The sequence below is a fragment of the Cydia strobilella genome, chromosome 7 (assembly GCF_947568885.1).
Source record: "Cydia strobilella chromosome 7, ilCydStro3.1, whole genome shotgun sequence".
In the NCBI taxonomy this organism is placed as follows: domain Eukaryota; kingdom Metazoa; phylum Arthropoda; class Insecta; order Lepidoptera; family Tortricidae; genus Cydia; species Cydia strobilella.
Window position 1 is genome coordinate 17,317,917 of NC_086047.1, and position 12,656 is coordinate 17,330,572.

Consider the following 12,656-nt stretch of genomic DNA (forward strand, 5'->3'; position numbering starts at 1 on the left):
TGGTTTTTGTTTAAATATTTTGTCATATATCACTTTTACACTTAGGTAAGGCAAAAGTAATGATCAATTTGTAATAAAATCATTATAAGATACAAACACCTACAGTCATTGACACTAACAAAATCCGACAACCATTTAATTTTACAATTGGCATTAGCAATTTATCATCTCATAAATTACGGGTTTTTTCTCTTTTCCTTACATAAAGACCTAAACTGTTGGAAACGCAGTAAATACTGTGAAAAGACGCCTATAGAAGTATTTAACGCCGGATACAATGGGTTGTATTATTCTCGCGTTAATCTATTCATTATTTCTACTCGTCGACTATAATGGATGATAATACTATTACTTATTCTGTGATAATGGTTGAATTAAGCTTTCGTATACCAAACTATAATTGCGTTCTTCTCATTTATGGACTCCCAACTCAACTATAATATTCATTTCGATACGCTGTAGTCAACTATAAAATAATTTGATCAATCACGTGCCGCCGCCGCGCTCCCATAGAAAAGACATAAACGCGTGACTATCTTGTCTACTGAGATACTTTCGTTAATTATTTAGGCTTTATATATATATATATAGAGATTTTCGTTAATTATTTAGGCTTTATAGTATAACAAGTATTGTATAATAGTTTTTAGAAGTGGTTATAACTAAGGAGGCAAATATGGTCTTGAACATTTTGAAAGACTACTGCGCGGACAAATGCATCGGCAGAGGCCAGTAAAACATATTAAAGTGCTCAGTTCCGTAAGAGTCGTTGTTTAGAGTTGATACATATAAGTAGGTACGTTAATTAGTTTATCCCATTGGGCACCATGCTTTAACTGCACAGCGGGCCTAAGATGGTAGCGCGTTTATCGTCTGTCATCGTGGCTATTACTTTCATAAAAGTACAAGTGACGACAAAAGTGCAACCACCATATCTGTACAGCAATAACTTGGCTTTCATATTTCTCCATAAGCTCAAATTTAGACATTAATTTGTAAATTTATAAACATAATTGTAGAACGACTCATAAATCATAATGCCATACGAATAAATAAATAAGCTCAAAGAAAATGTTACAATTGCATGAAAATTAGCAAGCCAGTTGAAATTTTATTCCATAAATCGCTACTGTATAGAATCCCTGATTTTGTATAAGGTCAATGTGGAGAAGACTGTCTATAAGGGAAGACCGTCTAAAAGCTCTTTCGTCTTTTTTAAATCTTGCGTTCAGAAGGTCGGTAGAACAGATAGATTGAAGCTCTTCTTTCTGTCTGTGTCTGAGCGACGCGTATACAAACACGAGAGTTCTTGCCTTATGGTGGTTTTCCCAGCTATAAATTATAGCCCTAAATAAAACAAAAAAAAAAACCTAAAAAAAGGCCAAAAAAAGCTAATGTGGCTAAAAAATAAGTGCATTCCCATTGCCAGGGAGGTTTTGGGATTATACTGAGCAACTTTTACTATGGGACCAACCGCGAAATCGCGAAAAAAAGTTACCCTCCCATAGAAAATGGACCAGCCATGAAATGTATGAAATAGTCAAAAATTTTTTTGCAGTTTAGGGGTTGGTCCCATAGAAAAAGTTGCTCAGTATAATCCCAATATCTCCCTGGCAAAGGGAATACACTTAATTTTTAGCCACCATGTATATCCCACATTGACCTGTGTTTAAAATCAACAAAAAACTCACCTCATAAAACATGTAAGACGACAGCAAAACTTGGAACGCATTATACGCCACCAAGGTATTCTTGAGCTTGAAGGGTTTCTTGTTCTCCATCCATAGCGGGCCTATGACCATGACGACAGCCAGGTACGCTATGACCATGGCCAGGGTGGGGAGGGGCGTGTCGAAGAGGAACCATCCTTGGACCCGAGGATCTGGAAGGGGAAGGCTTTATAAACAAAAACAAAGGATAGTGGTTTTTGAACGTGTAGTTTGAATTCTTAATTTAAAGTATGGTCGTATTTGACAACACGTGTAACACTTAGCATGCATTAAGCTTATTCGGGGACAACAAAAATGAAAGAGGAAACAAGTCTTCTCCTTCTAATTTGTAGTTTTTCATCTTCTGTGAAAAAAAAACCGGCCAAGTGCGAGTCGGACTCGCGTTCCAAGGGTTCCGTACATTACACAATTTAAACAATGTATTTTTTATGTGAAACGTGCGTGAAATGTCTTTAAAAAACCCGTAAGGGTTGGATCAAAAACTAAATAATTAAGTCCGACTCACACTTGTCGGCACATTTCTAATAGGTTTTCCTGTGATCTATAGGTAAAGATCTATTTTGTGTATTTTTTTCAAAATTTTAGACCCAGTAGTTTCGGAGATAAAGGGGAGGAATTGTCATGTTTTGCCTATTTTCTTGAATAACTTCTAAACTGTTTTTCCTAAAATTATAAAGAAAATATATTTGAGATTTTCACAATGAGCTCTTTCATTTGATGTGTAACACGATATAGTTTATAAATTTGTTTACGTTACATGTCCGTCTTTGGGTTACAAACTTACATATGTATACCAAATTTCAACTTAATTGGTCCAGTAGTTTCGGAGACAATAGGCTGTGACAGACGGACTGACAGACAGACAGACAGACGCACGACTGATCCTATAAGGGTTCCGTTTTTCCTTTTGAGGTACGGAACCCTAAAAACGGTTGAAATTACAAGAAAACCCATGTTTTTGGTCACTAGATGCTAATTTTTACGCTTTCTGCCAGATGGGACTGTTTTTTTTAGAGCTTAAACCCGCAATCGCAATCGGGACTAAGAGCTATAACTGACCACGGGTACAAAGTTAATCAATTTATTTACAATTACACTAATTACGCCGAAGCAAAGATTTCTCAAAGTTCTACTACTTACATATTTTCTGGAAACCTAGCCAAGACGAAAATCGTACACCGACAAGCGGCAAACGAAAAAAAAAAAAAACGGCCAAGTGCGAGTCGGACTCGCGTACGAATGGACCATTTCGCAAAAAACGGGAAAAAAATCACGTTTGGAGCCCCACTTAAATATTTATTTTAAAATTTATAAATATAAAATTTGACATTGAAACTAAACTACTTATACCTAATAAATAATAAATATTACAGGTTTTATTTTATTCTGTTTTTAGTATTTGTTGTTATAGCGGCAGCAGAAATACATCATCTGTGAAAAATAGTGTCATGTGCGTAAGTGCATTCCCACTCCGTCAAAAAAGCCTTCTGTTGAACAGCCTTCTGTTCATCAATTAGGGGAATGAGTGTCAGTTAAAACTTCTTTTTACATAATATATGCAGTATCGTTAGTTATTCAATCAATTATCTGTCGATAAAGCATCATAAAGCTATCTCACAAACCAACCATGGCTAGACGTGAAAGTCACGGACGTAACGTAGGTATCTGCCCGCCTTACGTTTACGTAATACCGCGTAATGACCGCGTAAAAAGAGCAGTGAAATTGTGAGGGCTATATGGTTTATTATTCGCAACTAGCGGTTTGATTTAACGGCGGTTATTTAGAATCACCTTTCTAGTTGAGTTAGACAGATTTCTGTGGCGTATAATAGGGCAAAATAAGGTTTTTCGACAAGTGGTCGAAAATAACACAAAGTTTCTATGGCGAGAAACCATGTATTGTGTCATAAGCTATCAATACAGTCAATGTTCTTGTAGGTACAAAGAGTTAGCATCGAAAGCAAAAAATACAACATTCAATAGTCATTTCACGCGTACGAAAGTTTCGCGAGCAAATTTATTTACGTTAGAACTTTTGGACTTATTTTGTCAATTTATTACCCTTCTTAAGATCGGACGCAGTAGGTACACGTCAAATCAGTGTTAAGAAGATGTAACATATAATAGTAAATATTGGAATTTGATGTTATTAAAGAAAACAAATCAAACTACGACACATTATTTCCAAATTAAATCATTTCAACGCTTCAATGTATCAAAACGTTTTTTATTACATTTTGAAAAGTAGACAATCAGGCTTGTATTTCTCATAATTATTTAAAAAGATTTAAATAGTAATGTGCTCAGTCGACTAATATTATTTCTGACATATTTATAAGTGACATTGATTGATACCCAACACTAGCTCCGCTATCTGGATACTTATAAAGGGGCTGGCCCGGATAGAATCAGCCCGAAATTCTTGAAACATAGTTCACCAGCAATGGGGTTGGCAACTGTCAAAGGTTTCCATAGATGGCGCCATCATAGCTTGCCCCTTTTTCTATTAGATTTGGCTTAAAGGGCTGGCATCCAGGGCATAAAGTTCCATTAAAAAAAAAAAAAAAATTTGACACGCTTCTAGGGATTGACAGGGCAAGCTATGCTGGCGCCATCTGCTAAATACTTCTACCGGCCAACCCCATTAATAAATGTGTCCGAGAGGGAACTTACCCCGAATATTGGAAGTTATCTCTTGTCACTCCCATACATAAATAACTCTGGATCCAAAGCCCAGGTCAATAATTATCGACCGATATCAATACAATGCTTTATATCTAAATTACTTGAGTCGCTTATTCACGATATAATATATCCGCTTGTCAGAAATAATATAATACCACAACAGCACGGCTTTATGAAGAAAGTCTACATCTGGACCCGGGGGTGTGTCCTTAAACTACGTACAAAAGAGAGGTATGGGCACTGTGAATGACCTTTCGCTTGGTGTGGTAGGGCGCAGGACAGCGGATGTCATTCCAGATCTAGAGCAGAGCCCAACTGGGCAAGTACCTCCGCCTTACAGATAACCGCAGCCAAATAACACTAGACCCTACTCATAGTGTTGTGTTCCTGCCGGTGAGTAAGGTTGCCAGAGCTCAACGAGGGAGAGGAGTTATGGGTCGGCAACGCGCATGTAACTCCTTTGGAGTTGCAGGCGTACATAGGCTACGGAGACGGCTTAACATCAGGCGGGCCGTATGCTTGTTTGCCACCGACGTAGTATAAAAAAAAACTACCAATCTGCTTGCAATTTTACGTTATTCTTTTGGCAATTTGACGTTAGTTTAGCATAATATATTATGTCCTGCAGTTATTGAGTGATTTTGTAGCTATTGGTCTAAATAACTGGTGGTTGGCAGCGTGTAGCGATAAAATCTCGTTGTTCCGAGTGAAACATATTGGTTGGCGTACCGCAAGGCTGCTTACTCTCTCATCTTCTATTTTCTACTATAAACTTGATTACTTATATTTTGTCTTCATCTTAATTAAATAATTAATCACTTTTAGGCCGTATCTTAAAATTGTTCTAAATGATCTGCCATCTGCCATTTCTTATCTCCATAACTTACAGTGAATAGGTGAACATTTCAAACTAGAGCAGTAGTTATGGTCTGATAGTTAGCCCAGCCACCCAATCTATCAATATTGGCAGTGCGAAGTTAATATCTTACAAGAGTAGGCTTTATAAGCCTCACACCAATTATGTTTAATGGTGTTCTGATTTCATAATCTCTGTAAGTCAATAACCTTGGTATCTACATTCGCCATCATGTACATCGGAGCGGCAAAGGTGTTCAAAAATATCTAAACAATTATCTTGCACTTTAACGTCGTGATAATAGAGGCTTTCATAAATTTTAGAATTGCTTAGCCGTTCCGATATATCTAGTGGCGAGTGTACAGTCAAGGGCATAAATATACATTCCTAAAGTTTCAAAAACATGTGTGCGCTCTTACACCTTAGACAATAAAGTTGTGTTCACATATTTTTGTGCCATTTGTCTGGATCGATATTTTTGCCCTTGACTGTACCTACTACACCTGTACACTACCTGTTTGTTTGGGTCACACTTTTACTGCTGCAGTAATGCAGCTGACTGCATTGCTGCATAAAACGTAACAAAATTATAAAAAAAAATATGAGTAGCGGCGGGGCGGTAATGCAGTCGGCAGCAATACGGCAGCAAAATCGATGTTGCGGCCCGGATCTTTGATATTCTCAGCGGCAATGCAGGCTGTAATGTCGTGCTGCAATACTGCAGCAGTAATGCTGGTGTAGTCTGAATCCGAACGGTACCTTTCGTCCGCCAAGTTTTACGAGAAATATGGCGCGGTGAGTATTTACGAGAAATACATTGTCCCTATACCAAGTTGGTGCAAACTTAGCTTAGTCGTACTATAGGTTAGACGGAATTTAGCACATAGCGTGCTATATTTTTTAATGAAATATCCCGAAGGCCGTCCGTCGACATTGCTGACATTGGCGTCATAATTTAGCACGCGGTGATAATTCATTCATTATTTTAATTCATTCAACTGAGGTAAGGTCATAGAGTAATTAGTAAGTGACCTGAAGTTATTGTTTGAGAACTAATGAGAAAAGGTACACTTTATTATAATTATGTATATTTTAATTTAACAAAAGGATACTAAGATCGTTTGATGAATGTGGAAATATCACAACAACTTTTTTACATGGCGGCTCAACTTCTTTTTTAATGACGACTAAAGCCCGGTTCACATTTGTCTGACGTGTAGTGTTGTATTGTGTCGTGACGCATATCGGTTTCATACATTTAATAAAAATAATAATAATAAAATTCTTTATTTCAGGCCAGATTGCCCATAGATTGTTAGTTATATACAGACTTATAATATTAGAGTTAGTACATCTTAACCAAGGTATTACAGTTTTACAGTTTTTCAGCAATCATTTAATATGATTGCGTGCACATTTGTCTGACGCAGCGTGCATCGACACAACACAACACAACAGGACACGTCAGACAAATGTGAACCGGGCTTTAGGCTGCGTTTCGATGTGCGAGGATGCGTAGCGGGGGATGTGTTTGTTAAGAACCAATAGAATCACTTTATTTGTTTTCCTCGCTCAGCGTGCAGTAGTAGTAGTAGTAGTAAAACTCTTTATTGTACAAAAATAAACATAAAACAAGAGAAAAACGCATCATTTGTACAAAGGCGAACTTATCCCTACATATTATGCAGTAATTAGCTGGATGAGATTAGCTCGGCACCTGGACAAGTGGCGTACTGGAAGAGATGCCTATGCCCAGCAGTGGGCGATAAAGGGCTGATATAATGATGATGCAGATGAAGACTGATAAGTTACGTTACGTCACAATACTGGTATAAACGTCAAAATTAAGTAGAACATTTTAAATAACCATGAGGCTAAGTTTAGTAAGCACATAAATAATTTACGGTTGTATCTACCGAATTGTAAACAAAATCTTAAGTATGTTTTTCTACTCCACTCTTATTTGTAGATTAAATGACTGCCAGTGAGATAAAAATCAACTTCATAAGAAGTGCGGCGCGCCCCCGGCGCAGTGTTCTTAGGATCCTAACAGCAGTGTTCAGGAATATTCTTACAATATTATGCAACCGTTGTTTTTTGTTATTCAGACTTCTAGGCAAAGCTCTACAAACAATTATTTACTTTGATTTTATTTATAATATTAGGTGTTTGCTGCTGTCTTAGAAGAAAATATTGTGTGCAACTGTAATAAGGTCTTAAAATTCTCGGGCCTGTCTTTACAAAACTCAACTTCGTTTCGTTTTGTAACCTTGGCCTTTTAATTAAGAACCCTTATTACCTGTTGCACAAAATACTATTGCAGGCGTCGAATTGACGTGTTATATCATATTATTTTATTTTATTTTTATGAGTTTCTTTCTCACTATCTTTTTATTTATTTTTTACAGTAAAATTAATGCCCTGCAATTTTACCACATCCTTTATTATTCCTTATATTGTGATCTTTCGTCGTCTCTACTTAATTAAAAATTGTAATTAAATTATCTAATTTTGGATGCCACATGGATTTAACGTGTATAGCAAATATCTTTCAAATGTTGTAGAGCTTCACAAAAAAATAATATTTTGAAATTCAACCCCTAAGCTAACCTAATCCTTTTTCTTAAAAAAATCTATGTGATGCTAATTAAGTTGTGTACATAGCTGACATAGCTCCAATAGAATGACAGAAAATATCTTTAAGCTAAATAAAAAGCAGTATTTATTTTTGTTTTCCATGGATTGGATGAGAAATTACCAATTTCAATTTTACTTTTATGCAGGATACCTGTTTCTGCTTTAGACGATACTTGAAAGACCTTGACCATGTAGAGCTATTACATTAGTACCCCTGCGTACATATTTGTATGCAGGGGTATACATTTTTGTATGCAGGGGTATACATTTTTGTATGCGGGGGTGCTAAGCTAATAGTTTTCTTGGCTGTACATTTAGCTTCTTAAAAATTCTAAAGTAATACTTAATAAAATATTAATAAAATATTTTTATAGTAAATATTTCAGTTAATGTAATGTACTAATTTCATATAGCCATAAGTTTACTGCATGTTCACTATTGTTCACAGGTACAAGACACTTATATAAGTTGTGGTTACCTATAATTAGATAAGCATCAGTCATGATTGATATATAGATTTAAGAGCATGTAAGATGTATTATCTGTTGGTAATCCTAAATAAAGAAAAAAAAAAACATTTTTACATACATTTTTGTATGCGGGGGTGCTAAGCTAATAGTTTTCTTGGCTGTAAATTTAGCTTGCCAATTTCAATTTTACTTTTATGCAGGACACCAGTTTCTGCTTTAGACGAAACTTTAAAGACCTTGACCATGAAGAGCTATTAGATTAGCACCCCGCGTACATATTTGTATGCACTATGCAGGGTATACATTTTTGTATGCAGGGGTGCTAAGTAGGGTGGGTCATTTTTACTTTATTTTATTTTATTAGAGAGCACAGTTTAAAAAGGTGCCATTTGGTAATTAATTATTGCACGTATTTTTATTTCATTTTTAGCTTCAGTTTTACTGCCTCCGGATTTTAGTTGAAGTTTTCGTTCAATGTTGGACATTGTAAAAATAATATATGTTTTAATAGAGTACTTGTTTTTCAATTTATTGGCTCTTAACCTTTACCATGCTATTTCGAGCCAATAATGGTATATATTTTTATTAGCTAAAGTTTTATAAAAGAGACAATACATAGATATACTACGCAGAGCATACAAAATGTAACAATATTTATATTAAAACTTTGAAATGGATCCGGAGGCAGAAAATTAATTCCGATTACAAAATAATTTGAAATACTGTTTATTGGCATTATTACGCAACTTTTTATAACTATGCCCGAAGGATAACATACTTTTTTTTCTCCATACAAGAGTGACCAACCCTTGTGCTAAGCTAATATTTTTCTTGTTTCGTTAAAAACAAAACCCGAGTCAAGTCCGTACCACGCATCGCTCATTAATATTCTACAAAACTTAGAAAATCTTACTAAATACGATACATACCTACTATGAAATAAAAGTATTTTGGAAAATTTATGACCGAGACATAATTCTAAAAATTAAATATTTAGAATGATCAACTTGACATTTAAACAAATAAGGCGAATGTAATGTTACAAATAATAATTATAAAAATAAATACCTGACACTTTTTCGGCCGCCAACCAGTATTTTTCAATAATGGTGGTCCAATTGCTGTCCGAATAGTAGTCGTCGAGGGCGATTTTCACAAAACCCGACATTTTCGATAACTCACTACACTTGTTAAAGTCACTACACTGCACTATAAGCCAACGAATTCAATAATTGTCTAAATCTTGCTTTTGCCGGCAACAATTTGCCGTTCTGAAGTCGTCACCTGTAACAGAAAAAGTTAGGTTAACTTTTTGCATCTATCATTGATTTTATTTTGGTTATTACAATGAAAACTTTTTGTTTAAAAAAATACTTTTTTCTGTGATAGGGTTTTTCGGATTTGTAAAAAGACTAGTATTTGAAAACAATAAGAATATTTTTAATTAATACTTCCTTTCATAAAGTTGTTATAAATCTAATTGAAATATCGATATATTGTTTAAAAAAACTCTTAATAATTCATTAAATCATATGTAATATTAATGTATATTAGAATGACTATGAACTAATACATAAACAAAAAAAAAAAAAATTCGCACCTATATTTCGCGACGGCGTAATTCAGCATTTTTACACGATTTTTACGAAGCCCATTTCACGTGCACGTCTCATTTCACCAAATGAAAGCGAAAACTTGAGCTTCCCGCGAAAGTGCGCGCGCGCCGCGAACTCAACCACAATTGAATAGCCCGCCAACGCTCGACCAATCACGAGACACTTCACGCCATGCCACCACAAGGACGAATATAATCCGTTGCGTCAAGCGGAATTGAGTTCTATTACCGTTGTAAACAGATTATATTTCTGCGCCCGATTGCGCGGATCGCTTGACCGGTTTGGCGATTGCATTTGTTTTCCACCTGCCCAACTTTTATACTTTTACTGCGATTTTCCACGGTTTCTTAATAATAATAAAAAACTATCCGACTAGTTTACTTAACTAATAGTATATAATATTTTGATAAACTTTTAGATCACACAAGTACTAAAAATAAGATAAAATAAGACTTGTAGTATCATCCGTGTCATACACGGTAAAATCGTGACTGTTCTTGGGAAGGTTGCGGCTCCACAAGAGATTGTGTCCGAACTCCGGGCCCGTCTTCAGACCTTCGCGTAGCCTCGGACAACGCTATTTGTAATTGCGGTTTCGAAAATTAATTAAGGACAACGAATTACTATTAACGCGTTGTAGGATATGAGTTATTATGTTATTTAACACCAACGCGTTAATATGACGCTTTGAAATTGTAATGTCTGTCTTAACCTGTGAGTTGTTTCGATTTTTATATGATTTACGATCAAAGAAAAGTTATTGTTTACGGGTTAAGTTTTCTTTTAAAATCTTCTCGGGGCAGAGGTGTAGGGTTAGAACCGGCGCAACTTTATTTGAAGTTCATAAGCGCATTGTAATATGCCTACTTGAATAATAAATTTTCTTTATCTTTTCTTTTAATTTCTTGATTCAATAAGGGAAAACATAGAGGTCTAACAAACATGCAAGAATATTATTTTTGACGATGTGAGATCTACCTACTTATATTATATACTTTTCGATCTGTATCTAACCTAACTCAATCATTATTGAGTAGTTTATAAGTAGAGTAACGTTTATTCGATTAATTCCAATTATAAAAATTGGCAAGCGTCTCAGAGAGAAAGGGAGTGACCCCCGTTCTGAGTCATGGCTTGTCCAACAGGTCTCCATCGCCATACAGCGGGGTAACGCTGCTAGTGTGATGGGGACCTTTGGACCCGGCATGGCTCAGAACGGGTTTTAGTTTCTAATTTTTTATATTTCTTGTATTATAAAATAAGATTCTTTCAAAGTATGAAATAGAAATACTTTATTTGGTGTAAAATATAAAATATTAAAAGACAAAAAAGTATATATATAAAATGATGGCATTAAGGGTGATTTTCCGAATAAGCCGATATTTTGAAGAAGTCGGAATTACCCAAATAGAATCATCCATATCTTGAGACATATCCTCAGATATTCTTAACTTCCGCATCATTTGTGCTAACAAAATAGACACACAGGTGGCGCTACAGTCGGCTTTCACTTTTTTAATGATCATGAGCCCGTATACATCCAAATGGTATCGGATCATTCAGAGAGAGCCTACTTTTCTCATTTTAAATTTATTCTGTTACATAAGAGTAACTATTATTACGTAAGTATTTTGAGAAGAAATTGTATGTTATCGCAAGTTTCTACGCGATTTTTAAGCATTTGTCATCATTCGTAGTTTCGTACGTTCATTCGGAGAAGTTACGGATGCAAGCCTATTTGTGACATTTTCAACCAAAAGGTACCACATTGCTGCTTGCCATAAGGAGGCTCTGACAGGTTTCTCGTATGAAGATACAAGCAATTTTCGTCCTTATAGTAAACGACAATGTGGTACCTTTTGATTGAAAATGTCACATTTATTATCTTAACGGTATTAATTAAGGTGCCTTGGGTTCAGAGAACAGTTTTAAAAAAATCGTACAACTTTTTTAGATCAAGTTGCCAAATAATTAATTAGCAATCTTAAGGCCTTTCTCTAGTGACTCCATCGATTCGAATCCTGATTTTTTGACTTTCGCTCTATTGAAAAAAAAAATAGGACTAAAATTAACAATTTATGCGCAAAAGCTAAAAATATGCAAATTGTTTCTAAAAATGTACAATTTTATTTTTGAGGGAACTCATTAATTCCTTTGTTTTTGTTAAAACGTACAATAAATCAAATTTATTTATTTAAACCTTTGGGAAACAAACAGCCAAAAACAACACACATAGTAAAATAATTTTACTGTGTGGCTTGTGAATTTGTTATCTGATTTAATCAGATAACAAATTCACAAGCCACACAGTTTCCACTAATGAATGATAACAGTTATGTTGCTCAGAAACTAACATTAATAATACAATTATCAAAAACATGTTACATGGTACATGTTATCCCGCGGTCCCGCCCGAGCACGCACATCCCGCCTCGCTCTATGCTCACTCAGTGAGAGTGACAGAGTGAGAGTAGAACCGCAAACCTACGGGGCCGTATGAACTTCATACGTTCGCGAAAATACAGTAGCATTGGGTACATGATCATTATGAAGCGACGCAATCACTCAGCAACTAAGCTCCTTTAATTATGAATTAAAAAACCGAATCGGATTAGATGCAAAGATAACTGCACTGTGTCAAAATTAACTGCTTTGTATCTGT

At 35.4% G+C, this 12,656-nt stretch overlaps 1 protein-coding gene across 2 annotated transcripts in view; it reads right to left on the minus strand.

Annotated features, from left to right (window-relative positions):
- LOC134742674 (very long chain fatty acid elongase 7-like) overlaps positions 1 to 12,656 on the minus strand; it is a 51,114-nt gene that overhangs the window by 19,998 nt on the left and 18,460 nt on the right. The window contains exons 1-3 of one of the 2 annotated variants that reach the window (XM_063675864.1): positions 9,979 to 10,130; positions 9,447 to 9,662; positions 1,692 to 1,882 (exon numbers count right to left, since the gene is read on the minus strand). In XM_063675864.1, the coding sequence (XP_063531934.1) occupies positions 1,692 to 1,882; positions 9,447 to 9,546 (291 nt within the window). In that variant the 5' untranslated portion in view covers positions 9,547 to 9,662; positions 9,979 to 10,130. Of the gene's footprint in view, positions 1 to 1,691; positions 1,883 to 9,446; positions 9,663 to 9,978; positions 10,131 to 12,656 lie in introns of those variants that run through there. The other variant, XM_063675865.1, reaches the window with a different exon arrangement.